Source organism: Cnephaeus nilssonii, assembly GCF_951640355.1.
Source record: "Cnephaeus nilssonii genome assembly, chromosome: 2".
Lineage (NCBI taxonomy): Eukaryota > Metazoa > Chordata > Mammalia > Chiroptera > Vespertilionidae > Cnephaeus > Cnephaeus nilssonii.
Genome location: NC_137073.1, coordinates 14,291,117 through 14,312,474, shown reverse-complemented (window position 1 = coordinate 14,312,474; position 21,358 = coordinate 14,291,117). Strand labels below are relative to the sequence as shown.

At 54.1% G+C, this 21,358-nt stretch overlaps 1 protein-coding gene across 6 annotated transcripts in view; it reads right to left on the bottom strand.

The window, feature by feature from the left end:
- Nucleotides 1-21,358, bottom strand: part of MAPK8IP3 (mitogen-activated protein kinase 8 interacting protein 3) — a 51,851-nt gene that overhangs the window by 17,352 nt on the left and 13,141 nt on the right. For 2 of the 6 annotated variants that reach the window (XM_079785586.1, XM_079785589.1), the window contains exons 2-9: nt 19,522-19,642; nt 17,979-18,049; nt 17,622-17,713; nt 13,618-13,641; nt 10,670-10,814; nt 6,962-7,208; nt 5,943-6,045; nt 5,589-5,707 (exon numbers count right to left, since the gene is read on the bottom strand). In XM_079785586.1, the coding sequence (XP_079641712.1) occupies nt 5,589-5,707; nt 5,943-6,045; nt 6,962-7,208; nt 10,670-10,814; nt 13,618-13,641; nt 17,622-17,713; nt 17,979-18,049; nt 19,522-19,642 (922 nt within the window). Of the gene's footprint in view, nt 1-5,588; nt 5,708-5,942; nt 6,046-6,961; nt 7,209-9,181; nt 9,305-10,669; nt 10,815-13,617; nt 13,642-17,621; nt 17,714-17,978; nt 18,063-19,521; nt 19,643-21,358 lie in introns of those variants that run through there. The other 4 variants (XM_079785590.1, XM_079785587.1, XM_079785588.1 and 1 more) reach the window with 4 other exon arrangements.

Genomic DNA, 21,358 nt, shown 5'->3' with positions numbered 1-21,358 from the left:
GAAAAGCGAAAGCGTGTAGGGGACCCTACACGTGCATGATTCAATCATGCACTGGGCCTCTAGTAGTATATAATTGGTGGTGTTATAGATTCAATGAAATATAATAATATATGTGTACCTCTTCCTTCTTTGCTGAAGGAATTCACAGTCCAAATGATGAGAGAGGCATAAAATAGCCAATCCAGGCACTGAGAGTTTGGGGATGCTGTCATCAACTATGCCAACTGCCTTAAGAATCATCTCTAGCCCTAACCGGTTTGGCTCAGTGGATGGAGAGTCAGCCTGCGGACTGAAGGGTCCCAGGTTCGGTTCCGGTCAGGGGCGTGTACCTTGGTTGCGGACACATCCCCAGTGGGGGGTGTGAAGGAGGCAGCTGATCGGTGTTTCTCTCTCATCGATGTTTCTAGCTCTCTATCCCTCTCCCTTCCTCTCTGTAAAAAGCAATAAAATATTAAAAAAAAAAAAAAGAATCATCTCTAAGCCAGTTTAGCTCAGTCAATAGAGCTGATAGGCCTACGGACCGGAGGGTCCTGGGTTCGATTCCAGCCAAGGCAGGTACTTGGGTTGCAGGCTCCTCCCGGGCCCTGGGGCCCTGGTCGGGGCTGTGCAGGAGGCAACCAATTGATGTGTCTCTCTTACATCGATGTTTCTGTCTGTCTTTCCCTCTCTCTTCTACTCTCCCTAAAAACCAATGAAAAAATATCCTAGGGTGAGGATTAAAAAAAAAAAAAAAAGAATCATCTCTATCTTATTGCTTAGAGCATTAATGTGTTTCTGAAATGACAAGATCTTTCCACTGTGAAAACTGTCACAAACCAGGCCGGTATGGCTCAGTGGTTGAGTGTTGACCTATGAACTAGGAGGTCACGGTTCAATTCCCAGTCAGGGCACATGCCCAGATTGTGGGCTCAATCCCCAGTGCGGAGTGTGCAGGAGGCAACCGATCAATGGTTTTCTCTCATCATTGATGTTTCTATCTCTCTCCCCTCTCCCTTCCTCTCTGAAGTTTTTTTTTTTTTTTTTTTTTTTTTTTAAAGTTCTCAGCACACAGTTTAGCAGGAGCATCCCCAAACTCTCAGTGCCTGGATTGGCTATTTCATGCCTCTCTCACCATTTGGACTGTGAATTCCTTTAGCAAAGAAGGAAGAGGTACACATATATTATTATATTTCATTGAATCTATAACACCATTGAATCTATAACACCACCACTATCCCAGTCTCTTCCCCGATTAGCAGCCACAAAGGAAACCTAGGGTCAGGTGCTCACTCCTGCAACAGGTATCGTCAGAAAAATGGTGGTGGCGGGTGGGGGGGGAGGGACCAAAACTCCGGTCACTGACACTTACTGTGGCTGAGCCACACTCAAGTGATGGGGCCCCCCCGTTAGACACAGCAGGCTGCCCTGAGTCAGTGCTCCACCTAAGGTCACAACAGCACTCAACCCTCTCCAACTCACGGCTGCCTGATTTTCACACGCTCACTGTGCTCAGCCGGGAAGGCACCAAGAGGTCTGTCACCCCCAAGAGCAGGGGCCCATTTCAACCAGAACTAGGTGATGCCCAGGATAACCACCATCCTGCCAGAAATACAGCATCCGAGTGGAAAGGCGGAGTGCACAGCAACTCACACTCTGTCACATGAGAAGAGGGTGTTGGTTTCCAGTCCTCAGAACAAAGACCCATCAGATGCACTGGTCAGACCTTCTCCTGAAAAGATCCTACCGAACCCCCTGTGCTGGGACCGACCCCAGGAGATTTATCAGACATTGTTACGGTCCCAGGGACCTACTACATCTGACTGAGAATTAATGACCCCATTAAAAAATATATATATATTTTTTATTGATTTCAGAGAGGAAGGGAGAGGGGGAGAGAGATAGAAACATCAATGATGAGAGAGAACCATTGATTGGCTGCCTGCTGCACGCCCCCTGCTGGAAAATGCCCCACACACTGGGGATCAAGCCCACAACTGGGCATATGCCCTGACTGGGAATCGAAACATGACCTCCTGGTTCACAGGTCGACGCTCAACCACGGAGCCACACCAGCCGGGCAACCCCATTTTAAATTACCGATTCAGTCAAGGTGGCCTTCAGGTAAAATTCACTAATGTACAGTTTCTAGTTCGCCATTTTTCCCTCCCATCACTGTTTATGGAGATTTTGTATGAAGGTGACATTTGGAGTGATGCCACCTAAATCGGGAGTCGATGATGACCACAGGACGTGGCCACATAGGACTCCGAGAAGGGAGAGAGGGAACGCTCACGTGAAGAGACCCGGGGCTGCAGACAGACGGACAGGCAGGCCACCCAGTCACGGGCAGTGTGGAGGCTGGTCAGCTCCGGCAAAATCCTACAGAATGACGTGAGGGCCCAAAGTGCAGCAGGAGCACCAGAGACAACAGGCAAAAGTGGAAATGACCCAAACGTCCATCCGTGGAAGTGTGATCCATCCAGACAACTGAGCACTATGCAGCTATAAAAAGGAATGACATTCTGAGATCTACTACAGCCTGGGTGGACCTCAGCGGCACCATGCTAAAGGAGCCCAGCCAGACGGGAAAGACCAACTGATGGGGAACGTCCAAAAGAGACGAAAGTATCAACAGGAAGTAGAAGAGTGAGTGCTGCAGGCTGGGGAGGGGCGGGGAGTGACTGCTAACAGGTTTCGCCTTGGAGGGTGAAATGTTCTGAAGTTATGTGCTGATGACTGTACAGCTCTGAAATGCTCACAGCCATTGAATACACTTTAAGTGGGTGAATTGCATGGAGTGAAAATCCATCTCAATAAAGCTCTTTTAAAAAAAGCATAGTGGTTGGTCAGTCAGGGCTTCCATTCTGGGTTGGACCTGGGTTCGAGTCTTGGCTCTGTCCTTTTATCTCACCCTCCTTAACCTCCGTTTCTTCATCATAAAATGTGATGGACTAACGGTGGCTGTGCACATAAAATGCGGGAGCTACTGCAGATAGGTACAGGTGCAGTGGAACCCTGCTCCGCCCTCCCTACATCCTACTTCCCGCCCCTTCCTGGCCAGCGACGGCCTCAGACCCCCTCCACGCTCCTGTGGCAGAGCAGAAATGCCAAGCTGGAACCACAGACCCTGACACAGATGCAGATGACACCTGCCTGTGCGCTTTTCTGGGGTGGAGGCTTTTATGTATTTATCAATTCCCAAAAGCTCAAGACGGCATCCCGATCTGCGGTGCCAGTTCTCAGCACACAGGAGCCCTCTCGCCTGAGAGGCAGTCTCCCACCCTGGGGCCTGCTCTACAAGGCCTCCCTCGCCGGGCTTGTAGGGTTGTAGCTTCCGAGGTTGCCAGGCAGAAAGGTGCTACTCCAGGGACTCAGTGTGCGTGACTATGTAACAGCCTCGACTCCTGTGCCTTCTAACTCTGACACGTGGCCTTCCCACGGAACAGCTGCCTGTAGTAACAGCCAGGCCCTGCCCCTACGGGTGTGAGTACAAACCCCAGGGGCAGCCTCTGGGAAAGCAACGTGTAGCCAGTCCTCCAGAGTCACACCCTTCACCTTGGGGTTCCCACACCTAAACACCTGAGCTAAGAAAACCATCAGAGATGTGGGCAATGATGCACACCCACAGGCATCCATGGCAGCAGTCTTCAGACAGCAAAACTCAGAACCCAGAGAGAACTGACTGGGAAACTCACAGTCACACCAGGAAACAGTTAAAATGTGTAGCCCATTAGAAGCTCAGGGAAATGGCAACGTCACCCACCAGGAAAAGGAGACGTGAGCTGACCACGCACGTCCCGTGATCTACGGTGCCTGGGAGAGTGTCACCAAGACAGAACACACACATCACAGGGTGGGGGCGGGAGGCCTTTGGTTTTCACGCTCTTCTCGGTAATTTCTGATGTTATCTGACTATCATAATATGCACGTATCATTTTTCCAAAATTAAAAAATGCCTAAAAACAGAATATGTATGCCATTATCTGAACTATGTAAAGAAGAGTGGAAGGACATCAAAATACTACTAGTGATTGCCCCAATTAGATTCTCCTGAATATTAATAGCTTTTGTACATTTACAAATATATATTTTTACAATGCTTATGATAAAAATTCCATTAAAAGTATATGTTGATGAAAGTGGACATATTGTTCCTGATCTTAGACGAAAAGATTTCAGTCTTTCACCACCGAGTATGAATATAATTTATAATATACACTCAAAAAAGCACAAGATGGTAAATTTTATGTGTATTTTACCACAATTTAAAAATTAGCTGAAAAAACTTGCATTTCAGACACAAGGTGGTGTGGGCTGACACCCCAATTAATTATGCTCACAGGTGTCCCCTACCCCAAGATAATCAACGTATGAAAACAGCCAAGAGGCTACCCCAAAATGAAGAAAGTGACAACCTGCTAGACTGAAAATACCAACTGGACTCTTCCACGCAGGCCCAGGCCTGGCAACAGGTGCAGCTGGAAGGCCGCCGAGTCACTGGGGACCGTGCTGACCACATGCAAGTGCTGAGCATGGGGGTCCAGACACGGTTTGGGGCGTCAGTGTTAATCAGTGAAGTGACAGCCACAGAAAGACGAGCAATAAGAAGCCTTCAATGAGAGCAGATAATGAAAGACAGATCATGACGTGGAAGGCAGCCCTCAGACGCTGGTGGAGGGAGAGCAGGGTCCACCCCGACTAGCCATGTGCACAGTTGAGGCGGCTGCCCCAGGTGCAGATGCTGCTCCTGCCTGAGCAGTGAGGACAGAGCAGCCCTCTCCCTGTGAGCCACTTCAGGGGAGCTGGGTGTGGGGAGAGGACCCACAGAACCACTGCTCCCTGGAAACACAGCCATACTCCGCCCCGAAGCCCACCTGCCAGGGGGCTCAGGTCCTGGAGCTCTTCCCACAGCATGGCTTGGGGGACTAGGCTGCTTCTCAAGGGCTCTGGGCAGACAGTTGGGATTAGGGGTCTTCAGGGGTTGGGGTGGGGGGCACACGAACACACGGTCAGGGGCAGGAGGTTTGAACCCCACTGAGAGACTCCCGAGGTGACACTGACTTCCCGCCTGCCTGGCTTCGAAGCATATGGGCAGTCCTTGGGTACCAGCAGCTGCCTGGCAAAACCCAGGTGCTCTACATGCCTGATGGCCACCCTGGGACGGGAGGGAGGACCAGGAGCAAGTCCATATCGAGCGGCCAGCTCTGCACCCACATCAGACCCGGGCGCAGGGAGCTCTGCTGGAGACCGAGGTGTGAGGGCGCAGAGGCACACTGACCCGCCTGGCATTTTCCTTTTGGAGGGAGGAGCTGGCAACAGCCTGCACCTCACACACTCCTACAGAGTGGACTGCCTGTGGGGCAGGGGCGGTGCTTCAGCCCGGTGCTAATTAGCATGGGTGTCTTCCTGGGTGAGAGTTGTTCTAAAACCAGGTGGAGGCACAACCCGGAGTATTCTGTCAGTGGCTGAGTTTTATGGTGTGTGAGTTAAATGTGAATAAAACTGCATAAACAAGTTCCTAGCTCACAGCTGACGGAGACTTGGCTTTCATCACAAATGAAACCAACAACAGCCCAGGGCCCTAGGGTCACGAGACAGCTTGTGTTTACCTAGCAGGTCGGCCCCTTCGTCCACGTCCCCGATGACCTCGGACCCCGCGGTTGACAGCTCGTGGTACAGGGAGTCAGTGTTGATGCCAAAAGCCTTGTTGACAATCCCCTGGGTCGGGCTGTGAGGAACGCAGCAGGGAACGGCAGTGAGTGGGCAACATCCATGGGCCAAGGGGAGACCCTGCACAGGCACTCAAAGCCAACACTGCTGTGCAGGTGCAGGCGTGGTAGGGGCAGCGGGTCGGTGCCCGACCTCCTCCCACTGTGAGAGGCTGTGGGGGCCCCTCAGCAAGGGCAGCGACTCCTGAGGTGAATGCTGAGCTGATGAGGACCCGGTCCTGGGCCAGTGAGTACCTGTTGCCGGTGCGGTCGAGGCGGGGCTCCCGGCCCACGTCCAGCTCTGGGGTGGAGTCGATAATGTCTGGAACATCAGACCACTCGTCACTGCTGCCCATGCCTGGGGGACAGAGTGGGACAGGGTCAGGAGTGTGCCTGAAGTTCCCTGCGGTACTCACGGTCGTCCTCTGGCCCCCGGACTAGAGACCCCTGCTAGCCTACCGCCAGGGAGACACCCTCAGGAAAGGGCTTTTCCCAGGCTGGTGGCAGGTGAGGGCTGTCCCCAGAACTGTGCCTCCTTCTCATGATCTCATCTGAACAGGACACTGTCCCGATTTTTCTCCCCCTTTTCCCTAGACCAGTGGTCGGCAAACTGCGGCTCTTTGGCCCCTTGAGCGTGGCTCTTCCACAAAATACCACGGCCTGGGCGAGTATTTTGAAGAAGTGACGTTAGAAGAAGTTTAAGTTTAAAAAATTTGGCTCTCAAAAGAAATTTCAATCGTTGTACTGTTGATATTTGGCTCTGTTGACTAATGAGTTTGCCGACCACTGGCCTAGACGCATCTGCTGGATGGCGGTGGTCTACTGTTAGAAGCTGAGTTGAGTTGTATCCTCCAAATTCACACATTGAAGGCCCTGCCCCCAGGCCCCCAGAAAGTGACTGTATTTAAAGAGTTGATCAAGGTAAGAAGGGGCTGCTAGGGTGAGCCCTGCTCCCCTCGGACTACGTTCTTCTAAAAAGAGGGGATTAGGATGAAGACACACACAGGGAGAACCATGTACACACACAGGGAGGAGATGGCCTCAGGGGAAATCGGCCCTGCCCACACCCTGATCTCTGACTTCTGGCCTCCGGAACTGGAGAAATAAATGTCTATGGTTAGCATGCCCAGTTTGTGGTGTTTATTAGGGCGATCCGAGTGGACTAATACATCTTCCAAAACTACAATATGTAGGAGGGAGAGAAATCTCCCAGGATGGATGAGAGGGTAGGGAGGGCAGGAGAGCAGGTGGCAAGTGCCCGGTAGTCGCAGTACCTATGCTGACGTTTCGCATCTCCTGTGTGACCTGGACCTCCATGTTGCGGCTGTTGCGCTTTTCCCGAGCCCGCTTGCTGTTCTTGGTGCCAGTGCTGTAATCCCCCAGGGGCTGCAGGCTCTCGTTGAGGGGTGTGACTGCGGCCGAGGGCACGGAGGACGAGGGTGTGTTGGACTTGGTGCCCGTGGTGCTGGGCGTGGCAGCCACTGAGGACTGGCCCGACTGAGACATCTCATCATGTGGACACTAGGGCCAAACACAGGAAGAGGGGAAGCTCGTTGTGCAGGCCCCCGCCCCCCCGGGGCTCTGGATGAGGCCCCCTCGCTCGGCTTCTTTGCCACTTGACCATAATAAAACGGCATCCGAACTGGAAGGAACAGGTGGACCCCTGCTCTCCCGTCGGGCCAATGACTCGTGGCCTAGTCACGTGGCTCATCTAGCCACTGCCTCTGGCTTTCCGGAGGCAGCCACCACCTTATGTAAATGGTTTAAATGGGGGCTTTCTGCTGGCACGCTCCCCGATGATGCCGCATGTGATGGACATGGAGCTACACAGATATGGCAGGCAACCCTTTGCAGCCAGTGGGTGGTCAGAAACAAGGTGCAGCTCAGGGTGGGCGAAGGGCTCTAACGGGGCCAGGGAGGAGGCCTCTGACCCAGTTCTCACTCTGCTGCTTGGCACTGGCTGGCTCCTGGTCCCACCCACTCCTGTATCCTGCTTCCCACCCTGGCTAGTCAGGAGCTGTGAAGGGGTGCACACCTCCCCAATTCTGCCTGTCATGGCCTCCCAAACAGACACACCAAGTGATATGTAATGCTCAACCTCCACAGCTCAAAGGGACCACAGTCTACTCCAGACATCTACGCAAGTACAAACTGAAATTCCATTTCCACAGAACGGGACACCCCCTAAATGTCCCAGGAATGAAAAAGATCAGGTAATTAACATCTACAATCGACTGTTAACCTGAAGGATTTCTTGGAGAACACATTCCACCTGAATCAGTATAGGATGTGGAACAAACACTTCTCCTGCAGTCTTCCCTACTGGAACCATTGGACAATCGCAATAAAAATAGCCCCCACTCGTCTATCGATGGCCGAGTCACCCGAGCAGGTGCCCAGAGCCTCTCTGCAGCCCGTGGGCAGCAGTTCCCTTTCATGGTGCTGAGAAGGGGCGTGGTCTCAGGAGGGCTGAAGCTCCTGGGGTGGGGGTGCGGCTGAGAGGCGGCTCACGGTGCACATCCGTTGCCCTACGGTGCCAGGGCACATGGTTTCTCCAGAGGGCACACTTCCAAGGGAATTTCTTAACCGGGAGGGGCTGATGAGGGGGTGTCCCGCACGCTCCAGAAAGCTGGAGGAATGCTGGGACCCACCTACACTGCCTGTGACCAGGAGCCAGAGCTGGTTGGAGACTTCTGAGATCTATGTTTTCCAGCCAGGCCCAGGGCAGGACACTGCCTCTCCCTGGGACAGCAACTTCCAGCTTCATCTAACAGGCTCCCGAGACTTCTCTACCAGGAATCACAGTTCCAAATCCTCCTCTGGGCAGGGTTTTCTGACCTGGGAGGCCATGTCCCCAGGGGACGCCAGTGATATCTGGCGACACTTGAGGGGGTTAAGTGCTCTTGCATGGAGTGGGTGGAGTCCGGGGGCGCCCCTCCACATCCCACAGAGCACAGGACAGCCCCACAGCCCTGCTAGTCGAGGTGCAGAGGTGAGAAGCCCTACTTGAGGGCTTGTCGCACCCTCCTTAGATGCGCCTGTTAATACATTCCAAAAAGGATTCGGGTTCTACAGTTTAGGGTCCAAATGAGAAGGAAAACACCTTTCCTTTCACAGCACCGACACGCACTGAAAGCTCCTGTGATGGCTCCCCGGGCGCTCTGCCCCTCCACATGGCAGGGGCACTGGCGTCCTGTGGGGAGGGCGCTCTGCAGCCACCAGGTGCGGGAATTCCGGGAAGCCCAGGGGGGTCAGGGTCAGAGGCCCCTCTCACAGAACCACACCTTCCAGCCCCCTTCCGCACCGGCCACGTTTCCCAGCCTACCTGCGACTCTCAAACTTGTGTCTGTGGGTTTTCTGTGGGTCTCCTTGCCCCTGGTAATCACTGTGGGAAATTCTGCGACAAACCAGGACTCCCCCAAGCTCCCTTAGCTCCTCCGTTACCCTATGGTCCACCACTTACCCACGGGACACTCCCCCTGGCCACCACTTACCTAAAGGCAAACCTCTCAACCTCCTAAACATCAACGTGTAGCAGTGACCTCCAAATGCAAAGACCCAAACTCTTAGCGGTCTTTCCTCACCATGAGTAGCCACAATTGTTTGGTTAAAACACTGAAAATACAGTACATAAAAACAAATAAACAAAACAAAAACAACAACAAAATTAAGAAATTAGAAAAACTTTAAAACCTAGAACATGAAATTAAAAGAACTTAAATAATTGTTTGAAAAAATTAAAAATAAAATGCACCTAAGAACTAAAACATGAAGCACTGTGGTTTATTAGGAGAGACACTGTGTCAGACAGCACAGGAGGAGAGAGAAAAGGTGTCATGAGGAAATCGCTGGCTCAGACGCGGCAGGAGAAACGGAGCCCGGGAGCCGGAGGCCAGTGGCTTCTGCAAGAGCTCCCTGGGAAGCCCCAGCTGCAAGCTGAGAGTGGGAGCAGCTGGCTTACATGGCCAAGTCTGGCCTGAATGGTGGGGATAGCTGGGACCCCACAGCCCCACCCAGTTATGGCAGGATAGCTCATAACTGGCAGTTGAGCGCCTGGGTCAAATGTCACAGAGACATGCTCACTCCCTGGAGCAAAAGTAGAAGCTAGTGGAGTCACAGCTTGAAGCTGCCTCCTGCAGGCAAGCCAGGCACTCGGAGGCGGAGGCGAGCACAGTCAGCTCGAAGTCAGCTACAGCAGGAAGGAAATTTCTAGGACATCTGGGCCCCATGTCCACACCCCAACCCTGTCCAGACGCCGAAGCCCGTTGCCTCCTGCAGGCGTCTTCCGATAGCCTCTGCAGGAAATTCACCAGCCCCAGGCTCACCTCTCCACCCCTGAGGGTGGCATCCTTACCTGGCAAGGGGGTCAATGTCCTGTCCTGCCACAGCCTGTCCCCTCCAGACAGGCTGAGCTCAGACTAAAACGGGCTGCAAGTGACCAGGGGCCCTGAACGAGTGTTGGGCCATGGGAAGTTCCTGCCCTAGGCTTTCTCAGGGCCCCCCATTCCGGGGTGCAGCCCCTGGTTAGCTGTGCACACCCAGGATGTCGCTTCTCAAACTCAGAGAGCCGGAAGCCATTGGCATGTGCAGGGGGTGAGAACAGCCCAGAGAAGACACGCTGCCTCCTGGCCTGTGACTCCTGGTTGCTGTGTAAACCTCAGATACCAGAAGCTCAGTGCACTCTGGGCTGGCATCCGGGCTGGCCGCAGACGAGTACTTTGGGGTGTGTTTGGGGGACGGTCGCCAAGCTCAGCCCTAACAGATGGGCCTCCGTAACTGCAGGGGCGTTGGCCTGGACTAGTAGGTGCCAATACAAGACCATGCCCTTCTGAGCTGGTCCAGTTTCTCCATTGTTGTCGCACCTCAGCGAGGGGTCCCACTAACCCAGGAAAAGCTGCAAAGGGTTGTATGCGAAGACTGGACTCCTGAATGGACATGGGCGACAGGGAGAAGACCCTCACTCCACAGCACGGCTACAAAACCTGGTAGGTGGAGCTGAACTGCAGCTGGCCGAGGTCACTCAGGTGCCAGTGGTCCCCCGAAGGCACGAGCTTGCCCCCCATCTGTGCACGTACCATGCCGTCGGTCAGGGGGAAGACATTCAGAGAGGTGGGGCGCTCCTTCCTGCTGAAATGTGAGGGAGGACAGGAAGCGGACGGTCAGATGGTGGCTCATGAAATGAGAACTGACCACTCTGCGCATGCAGATGCCTCTCCTGCACAGAGCGGTTCCACACGACACCCCTCGCCTGGCTCAGGGAGAGGCCGCTGTGGGCAGGGCGTGGTCTCCTGGGAAGCCCATCACACCTCCTGCCCCCCTATCCACAGCCACTCTCTAATCACAGGCATGTGCACCTTCAGGGGAACCTCTGCTTCACTGTGATCCCACGGAAGACTTCCCTGTCCGTGTGCCTTACCATGTTTAGTTCTTTGGATTTAAACAGACATCTGCTATGTATGCGGAGACACCCACAGCAGTGCCAGCGAAGGCCCTTCGGCATCATGGCCAGCACTGACGGGTCCTGGGAGTGGCAGCTGTTACGGTGACGGTCTCCTTATGTGGAGCCCAGACTCACAGCACGGCGCCCGTGACAAGAAAACACCTCCTGCTGCCCCTGCTCCCTGTTACGTGGTCCCTCCCCCACTCCTTCGTCCTTTCATGAGAACTCACTGGAAAGTGCTTGAACAAAGGACAGAGTAAGAGAGGCCTGCCCTTTTGCTGGGTCACCCCCTCTGCAGTCCCCTGGGCACCTTTCTCTGGCTCGGTGCCTTGTCCCCGTTGCCATGGAGCACTGGCACCGAGAGCTACACCAGGAAACGGGATGTCTGGTAGCCTGGACTTGTAGAGTGAAGCTCAAGGCCACCTGACGTGGGCTTGTCCGCGAGAAGACGCTACGTGGGCCTTAGAACTGGAGAGGGCAGAGACCCTCTTCCATGGAGCTTCAAGTCAGGCACCAGGTGGTGGAGACAAGGCCAGCTCCCACCCCACCCCAGGACAGACACACTGCACCCAGGGACTGTCATCCACAGAGCCCATGCTGCTCAGAGCTCTTTAGGTCAAGAATTGCGGTCCCTCAAACCACAGCCTCTCGTGCTCAGAGCTCAATCCCCAGAGACGGAGGCTGGAGGGATGGGGGGGCAGGGGGGGCTTCCCAAGGGGTCCAAGGAGCTGGGTCCAGAGGCTAGACTATTCTGGAGAGAGATGACGGCTTCCTCGTGGTGCTCGGTGGATGCAAGTGAAGAGGGGAGCAGAGCAGCCCCCGCTGACCAGAACTGACGATGGCCGGGTACACGGCCTCATAAAGTCCAACTCTGGGCAGGGTCTCAGGCTGGGGCCCGCACGCAGGAAGAAACACAGAGCTTGTGAGGCGCGTTCTGCTCTGTCCCCTCCATGGCTGGCTCCTGTCCTGTTCAGGACGATGCTGCTTCCTGCAGAGCAGGCTCCCTGGACCCGCTGGGACCTGGCTGTACCACGGGGGCAGGGACAGAACCAGAGGAGCAGGGGCTCCCCAGGGGCTGGGATATCGATGCCTGTGGGAGTCACGCAGAGGGGCACACTCAGGCCTAGGCCTCTCAGGAGGTACTGCACACAGCCCTCCTCCCGTGACACAGGAGGCTTTCTCGGATCTGAGAAACTCAGATCCTAAGGAAGACGTTAAGTTGGGAAGGTTTGAGTCTGCAGATCCATCAAGACCTCAGTGGTCCACAGCTCAGCCCTCACTCTGGCTCTGACACAGCCCACAAGGCCTGAGGCGCCTGGGAAGGCAGCCTTGGCCACACGCTCAGCACAGCCCTGGAGGGCGGGGCCAGGCGCGGATGGGCTGCAACTCCCATCTGCTCCCTCAGGGGCTCCCAGCCTGTCCTTTGCCCACTTTTCCTTCTTGGGCCCCTCTCCTGCTGGCTCTGACCTTGGGTGAAATGTACACAATGGGTCCCTTGGCCCCAGACAAGTTCGATCCTGGCTGTCACCAGATGCTACAGCAGGCGTCCTCAAACTATGGCCCGCGGGCCACATGCGGGTGTTTTTGCCGTTTTGTTTTTTTACTTCAAAATAAGATATGTGCAGTGTGCATAGGAATTTGTTTATAGTTTTTTTTTTAAACTATAGTCCGGCCCCCCAACGGTCTGAGGGACAGTGAACTGGCCCCCTGTTTAAAAAGTTTGAGGACCCCTGAGCTACAGGGTGACAGCAGGGACAGAGTGTGAGCATCTTGCTTTAAAGGACAGGGGACACTTGTCCATAACCTCCTTCCACAGCTCTGTGTGCAGACCCACACGATATCCAGAGACAGACAGCCACTCTCCCCTGACAGAAATCATCACCAGGAATTCTGTCTGATCATCTCCTTGTTGTTCGCCACAGAATCGCAAATGGCTCTACTCTGAGCCAGGCTGGCACTTGCAGCATTGCTGAGTGAGGCCAGAGCCCTGTCTGAAGCTTGGCCAGTGTGTCCTCTCATTACATCCTGCAGCGCCCTCAGGAGACGCCTATGCTTGTCCACTTCAGAGGCTTTAGCCCCAGGGGGTCACACTATCTGAGGGTCATAGTCATGCCCCTGGCTCTGGGCCCAGGGCTCTGACACCAGAGCACAGGGTCTCGGCCCCACCCACTACCTCCCATGGCAATGCCAGCCCTGGGCTTTGGATGCACGGCCCCATCTGTGGATGGGTGGGTGTTTGCTGAGTGGAGTCCCGGTACCCGTATCTACTCTGGGGCTGTCTCGGGGACCTTGGGCCAACCAGCTGCCTCCTCGGTGTCGTGACCCCGTTGGGAGGCGGTGATCTGTAACCGTGCTGCAGGAGTGTCCAGTGGCCCCAGGAACTGCCTGTGCTTATAATTAAGAACCACCAGCGTCTTAGTCACAAACTCTCCCGACCCCAAAGGCCCCCACGCGCCTGGCTCGACAGCGCCCACACTGCACAGGCTTTACCTTTTCCTCCACGACTGACGAGGACTGTGGGACAGCGACAGACACAGGGCCAGCAGACAGCAGTGACAGCACAGAGAGCAAGACAAGAAGACAGCGTTAGAACCTCAGGGAGCTCCAGTCGCACATTTGCTCACACAGAGTACGTGTGCGATGACACCGTCAGGCACCCATTCTACGCTCGAGACAGATGCTGAAACACGCAAACATCTACATGCGACAGACACATGACACGCAGACACATGACCCTCAGCGTGGATCAAGGCCCCAAACGAGGCCTGTGCAGCAGGTCACATGTAGTCAGCACAGGGCGGTGGGCACGTGTCCTCTCCAGATGGCTCAGCACACATGCGTACTTGGCATGCAGGGACGGAGCGCACAGCCACACATCCATGGACCGAACCAGGTGTTTCAAGCACACACTGAGTTTTGTTCTAAAGACACACAATCCAGGAAACCAAGCCAGGAGTGAAGGAAAATGCCTGCCTGGGGACAGGGGTGACCAGAGGCTCCCCAGCACTAAGGTGAGCCCTCACGGTGGGAGCTGGAGAGTCTGAATGAAGAACCTGGATGGACATACACATATGTCCCCAAAAGAGGCCGAGTTGTAGCTGGAGAGGCTACACCCCCGAGAAGAGGGGTCCAGGGCGATAGGCAGGGCCTTCCCTTAACCCATCAATGCTGCAGCACAGTCACAAAGGCACGTCTGACCCCGTGAGCCCTACGAAGGCCGGCAGCCAGCACTGTGACAGAAGCTCAGGCTCTCTCTATGTCCACCAGTGTTCTTTCTAAACACACGAGGCGGTGGCTGCCATCCAGGTCTGTTCACCTGGAAACAGGTCCAGGGGCAAAGCCAGACACACAGGATGTCCCTCAGAACATCTCGCTCCCAGCAAGTGTCTGGGCCACGAAGAAGTGGCTGCAGGGAAGGCGGGAGCCCCTACAACTGTTGCAACAACCCCAGGACAACCAACCGTGGGCTGGAGATGAAGCTAAATGCCTCCACCTGGCTAGCAGGGCAACGGGGGCACCCCAACGCACAGCCCCACCCCTCTGCTTCCCGCGCCATGCTTCCTGGACAAGTGCTGTTCAGGCACTCCCCCACAGGAGCACGCCCTTCTCACGGCGAAGGGCCCTCAGCAGGACTGCGCCTTCTTTCTGTGGCAGGCATCTCTCTGCCACGGTGGCAACTCTGGCTAGGGAAGGTCTATTAACAGAGAGCGCCGAGGGCTGGAGGTGACAGCCATCAATGGGCACACCTGGGCCCCAGCGATCCCCTTCTAGCGGATCAGATCGAGACAAGGCGGGCAGAAATCTGGGCCAGAGCCTCAACCTCTCTTGGACAGCCAGTGGGTCTGTTTTACAAATGAAGGGGCGCCCGTAGGCCACAGCTAGGCATGGAGAAAGCCCCGGCACGCACTAACCCCACGGGCGTTGCTCCAAAGGCCCCGCTCGCCCAGAAGTTACAAGCAGCCATGGCCAGGCAGCAGGATCTGAACTGGCCGCACGGCAGAAGAGACCCAAAGACCCGCCTTATGAAACAGGTTTCTTACGAGGGGTTTCTTAGGACCAGCCTGTTCTAATTACCTGGGGAGAGGGAGCTCCAACACAGCCTTCAAGAGCTGCTGAGGGGCTTCAGAGGGGACTCTGCGAGCCACCCATGCATGTCCAAAAGGACAGTGCCCACCACGGGGCTGGGCTTCTCTAGGGAGGGGGTTGCTGGCTTCCCATAACTCCGAGAAGCAAGGAAACTGGAGGGTCAGAGCCACACTCGTCCAGACTTCTCAGGGCCATGGGCCACGCGACACACTGACAGCAGGTTCCCAGACAAGGCCCTGCCTCCACCACAGAGACTTCCACAGAAAGCACAGCCCATCCTGCAATCCCGGCACCTCTTCCACGCAGAGGAGGCATGAGAGGTCAGATCTGGCCCCGGATGATGGCTGGGCCCTCAGGGCCCAGCTGTGGAGTATGGGCAGCTTCTGCTTTAGGCTGAGCCTACATCATCCCAAGGCCCCAAGAATATCTATTTCTGTACTGACCCTGGAGCCCAGAGTGCTGCCCACTGTGACTTAGGACCGTAGATGCTCATGGCCTCTAAGTCCTAAGTTCAGAGGTCACACCTCCGTGGCTCCTGGGAAAAGTGCCCCTTGAAGGCCTATCGTGCATGACCTATCTTGCATGTGGCCTTCCTGCCTTGCAGAAAGCTGGTGGGAAAATGGCCTGAAGGCTCCAGAATGCTGCAGCTCGGGACTGGCCAGGTGCCCAGTGTGCACTGGAGATGCCCCGGCTCAGACTGCCCTGCACAACTGTCTAGCACCATGCTGGGCACCCCTCGACGCCCACCGTTCCCAGGCCCCACGAGGCTCGCACACATACTACGTACTTCTGTTTTCACATTTGAAGACGCCAGTACAGACACAATAGCTGTGCCCACTATGACCCAGAGTAACTGAGGACGCCCATACAGGAAGGACCTGAGTCTACTTGTTTACAGACATAACCCACCAAGGAGGCAGGACAAAAAAACTTCTGTAGCCGACAAGGCCTATATGTGACCTGACTAGGGCTGTAGGCTTTTGCCTGCAGGAACCAGGGGCCACGGCTGGAAAAGGACCGATGGCTCAGCACTATTTGTGGGGCCTGGGATTCCCACCTCGGCCCATCCTCCTGCCTGCTGGAGACTTGGATCAACGTTACCAACCTCCCCGTCCCAGGTCAACAACTCTGGTCTCTGATGCGCCAACTCCCTCAAGCTGGCAACACCCTGGAGTTCTCTGACAATCTGCTCCCTGGGGGGCCGTGGTCTGGTTTTATCTGACCACAGGGAACAGAAGACAGAGAAGGAGCCGGGCCTCTGCAGGTCTCTCCCCACTCCCCTAAGAAACCAGCACTGAGCTCCTAAGCTCAGACAAGCCAGGGCCTCTGAGTCTGCCGGCACTGGCACTGCTCTGCCCAACAGCAGGAGTATGGCTCCGCCTGGCAGTCACTGAGGTGTCCCCCCCACCCTTTCCCACCCACATACAGTCAGTTCTCATGATTCTCAGTGGATCTGTTTTATAAAGTCACCACGAACACTGAATTAGTGAACACTAAACCATTACTCCCAGAGAAATAGGTGCATATACAGATACACAGCTCACATCTATAATAATCTATAATAATAAAAGCATAATATGCTAACTAGACTGGACATCCTTCCAGACGACCTTCCAGACAAAGCCACAGCGGGGCCGAGGCAGAGGTGGCTGCTGTGGTGGGTGGGGGCTGAGGCAGAGGTGGCTGCTGTGGTGGGTGGGGGCCGAGGCAGAGGTGGCTGCTGTGGTGGGTGGGAGCCAAGGCAGAGGCAGCCGCTGCGGCAGCAGGGGCTAAGCCCCTTGCACGAATTTCGTGCACTGGCCTCTAGTAGGAGAGTCCTAATTCCTAACTCATCCTGGTAGATTCTATTTGTTTTATTTTTAAAAAGAGAAAATGAAGTGCAGACGTGTTTGGTGACCTAAGGCTGTCCCATGAACAGGGTCCAGAGCTGGGCTTCCAGTCCCACTCAAGGTCCAGACTCCAAGTGCCTTGCACAATACTGCACCCTATGTCTCCATCCTCTGGCATCTCTGCATGAGGCTGAGACAAGCAGGAAGTGACACTCTGTCTGACTGTAGCAGGCATCGCGCGTGTTGAGTGATTCAAATTTTTCACTGCTCTGTGCATGTCTGCAAGTGAATGCAGGTGTTGATATTGAGTCTACAAGTAAGTTTTAGTGAGTAGGCGAATCCACAGACACAGAACCTGCAAGTGTTAGGATCGACTGCATAATATTTCCCCCGGGCCTTCATGACTCCACATGAGCCAGCAGAGGTCCACCCACATCCCCTCACTCTGCTCTGGAGCCTGGGAGAATCTCAGCATGCATTCTTAGCTTAAGCCACACACTCCGACCAGACAACCCTCTTCCTGAGTCCACAGGATGGGATAAGGGGCCACTGAGCTCTGCAGGCTCCGGCCCTGCCTACCTCCGCCCGGGCAGGCTGCTCTCGGTCTGGCTGTTCCCCCCAACTTGCTGTATCTTGGACCTCTCGATGTGCTCCACGTAGGTCTGTATCATCTGTGGAGAAGAACACCGGTGCGTGAGTGATGCCTGCTGACCAAGGCCTCTCTGCCTCCCCTCTCTAACCTGTTCTCAACTTGCTGTGCTCTGATGGAGATAATGACAGAACGCAGGAAATTGGAGTCCGACCAGCCTGAGCTTTCAGGCTTGACAGCAGAACACCAGGAAAAGCAAGGCCAGGAGGCAAGCCAAGGTCAGTGGCCGCCACGTGTGCCTGCCTGTGTGGGCTGGAGGCTGATGCTGGTCACGGCTGGACACCTACCTCTGTGTGTCGCTGGTGCAAAGCGTTGTACTCCTTCTTCATTTCTGACTCTCGCTCCTCCAACCGGCAAACTGGAAAACACAACTGTTGTTTGTCAACCGCACAACCCAATTCTCACAACTCCGTACTGCTCTGGACTCACTGAACGGTGGGTTAGGGTTCCAGGACCAGCCCATGCCGGGTGCAGGCCGCTGCACACCTGAAGCTCAGGAGCGTGGGCAGCAGGAGGGACTCTGCTGGGATGACAGCATGCAGATTCTGACTCGGCCTGGGACGTGTGTGTATTGTATGTGTGCTGTGTTATTTGAGGCTATTCAGTTCTGCTACCAAAGATACAGGGCGGTAACACTCACAGAGCGTGTTACTATCTAAGCTTAAATTACATCGCAGCTTCCGAAGACGCAGGCAAACCTCACAGGATGTGTCAAGTGCAGACCGAAAGTGAGCAAGTGGCTTGTGGAAGGAGGCAGAACTCCTAAGTGAGTAACCTTTAGATGTGTCAAAGAGCGAAAGAACACCTGAGACACATGACGGACACACAAGTGTCCCTTACACGTATGTACCGAGGGCTAGAAAAACCAAGTCATGATCATACCACCTTCAGGTTGGCAGCTGTGTCCCCCTAAATTGGCAGCCCCTGCGATGTGACATGCAGGATGGTCTCCTCTGGCCTGCATGCTCTGCCGCCTGACTGCTCCAAGGCCTCACTGGGGAGCTACAGTGGCAGCCAGGGATCACACCCCTGTATCTCAGCATCAGAGCCTGTGTGCCACGGGACTCGAACACCTTCTGTCTGTGGCCCTTTGTTCAAACTTCAAATCTGTCCTTGCATTCCCACCGAAAGGGGACAGCTGGTGCGCAGAGCCAGGGACAGGACCCAGTCATGGGCCAGGACTCGTGTGGCGGTCCTTCCAGCACCCGCCCAGCCCTCAGTGTGTGAGCTTCTCTGCCTGCCCCACTTCCTGCTGTAAACTGTTCCAACAACAACACTATCCAACATCTCGTTCGGTCCATATGCTCTCTTGTTCCAGGATTCCTGGGGTGGCTTTCCTAGCATTGTCCTTGGAGGCTGCAGTGTCAGGGTCATTCTCCACCCGACAGGTGGGCCTCCGAGTCCACACTTCTAATATTCCAGGGGACCACACTTTGAGGAGCAATGGGGTATTTGCACAAAGCGGAGTAACAGCTTAGTTATCCCTGGACGAGCTTAAAGTGCCTACAGACTGCAACACACAGCACACATAGAATCAAGGATCCACAGGGCAGGTAGGATCACAGGGTGTTAATTTAGGGTCAGACTGCAGCATAGGCAAAAGTGCTATGTCATCAAAGGGGCCTTAATTATTTGTTATTTCCACAAAGAACTGGAGTCTGATTACAGAAATACATAGGAGTATAATGGTTGAGGGAATCACAGTGAAAATACAATAAGGCTATCAATGGGTTCTCTCACTCTTTTTTCTTTATCAAAGGCTCTCAACATCCTGCTCAGCTAGAGCAGGTCTGGAAACAATGCAATTTCAAGCTCAGGCTGGCTACTTACTCTGATCTGCATAGTTTTTGGCCTTCAGTTCCAGCTGACGGGTCTGAAACTCATAGTGTTCCACCTGGATTTGTAGCTCTTTCTTCTCTTGTTCCAAGGCATCTTCAAACTCGATGAATTTCTACAGATGGAAGGGAGAGAGCAGGTGTCATAAATGTGGGATGGTCAGATGACAGCAGGCCCTCACAGAAGGGCCACAGACTTCAAGGACCAAAGTGAAAGACCAGGCTCAGGGCCAGAATACATGGCTCCCCGACATAGAACCTGCTTCCCTCAAGTCACATTACCGGTCACCCTCTTCAGGCAAAACTTGACACAGGCCACGTGTGACCTCAGGGGCAGGAGGAGTGAATGACGCTGTAACCAGCTATCCAGGAAGTCACACGAGGCCCTGAATTTAGAAGGCCCGACTCTTGGTTTAATTTTGGAACTCTTATTTAAATTTTTTTTTTGAGAGTACATTTATTAAAGCTGGGGACAGTGACACAAAGAAGGGCTTAGGATAGAAGGAGCAACAGGAGAGAGGCTAGGCAGGGCTGCTTTGGCTCTCTCGAGAGTCAGAGAAAAGGGGGACTTGGGGACAGGTTCAGGGGGTTAGCCCAAGACGAGCTGCCACTGCCCACGGCTCCCCACGTTGCAAGTCTCATGGGGACCCTTAGAGTTTAGAAGACGCAGGCCTGTGGAGGGAGAAGATGGGGGAAGGAAAGGCATGGGTGTGCTCCCAGAAGGGAGAGCGTGCCTGGAACTCCTAATAATTTTTTAACAAGAGGCCCTACATTTCCATCTTTGCACTGGGCCCTACAAATGTAGCTGGTCCTTGCGCTAAGTTTCTGAGCAAAATTATTATCAAACCAAATGAAAGGAAAGCTCTTTGAAAAATAAAAGACCCTCTTGAAAGGTTATAGGAGCTGAAAGTGGCTTGTGAAGCCAGGCTCTGGAAGGGGGAGGGATGGGCACTGGCTGCCACAGATGCCACCAGCTATAACTCCTACAACAGCCCCGAGGGGGAGCTGTTAACTCCTCAGTATTACTGAGTAGAAGAAAGGACTATTATTGAGAAATTTCTTTTGTAGTAATAACAAGTATTAGCTGGGTTAAGACAGAGTTTCTCAGATGGTAATACAGAACTGATAGTTGATTTCAGGTTTGGGGTATCTGGAAACGTCGATTAACTTATGGTGGCCATGGCTGTGTTTACCATAATAACTGCACCCAGTCTCCCCCTCGCCCCAACACACCAGGCCCCAGAGATGTTCTTCCTACAGCAGCTACTCAAAGGTCTTTGTGCTGGAAACTCCTGGGATGGGGAGGCAGTGGCCCTGTTTGAAGGATGGCTCATTCTTGCAGATACTCTTGAAAGGGTGGCAATCCCAGAGGAAAGGGGGGTGGGGGTGGAGGGAACGGACTTTAGACAGAAAGACTGTGCCAGGAGCCAATTCCACCATGTCATAATTACAAGAGTTTTATCAAAAGGTTGATGAAACTTGGGGGCTCAACAAGGGCTGAGTTACATATGTAATTACCTGTTGGAACTGCTGGAAAGGCACTTTCCCCAAACCTGAATAGAATGATTGTTTGCTGCTAGACAGCTCAGGGCATCTTAATCTACATGTTATTGCCTCCTGTTGGCCAAACACCTGAACAGCTGTAGGCTATTCCCCAATCTGACAATGCTTCTGTAAAAGCTACCCTTTGAACAAATTGTGTTAATAAAAAGCAAGGGTCCTGAGTCAAAGAGAGCCTTTAGCTCCTTTAGCTGAAGCTCCTCTGACCCCCAATGCCTTTCAAAACTATCTTTCATCTTTGGACTCTTACTTAATCTACGCACAGCCTTTCT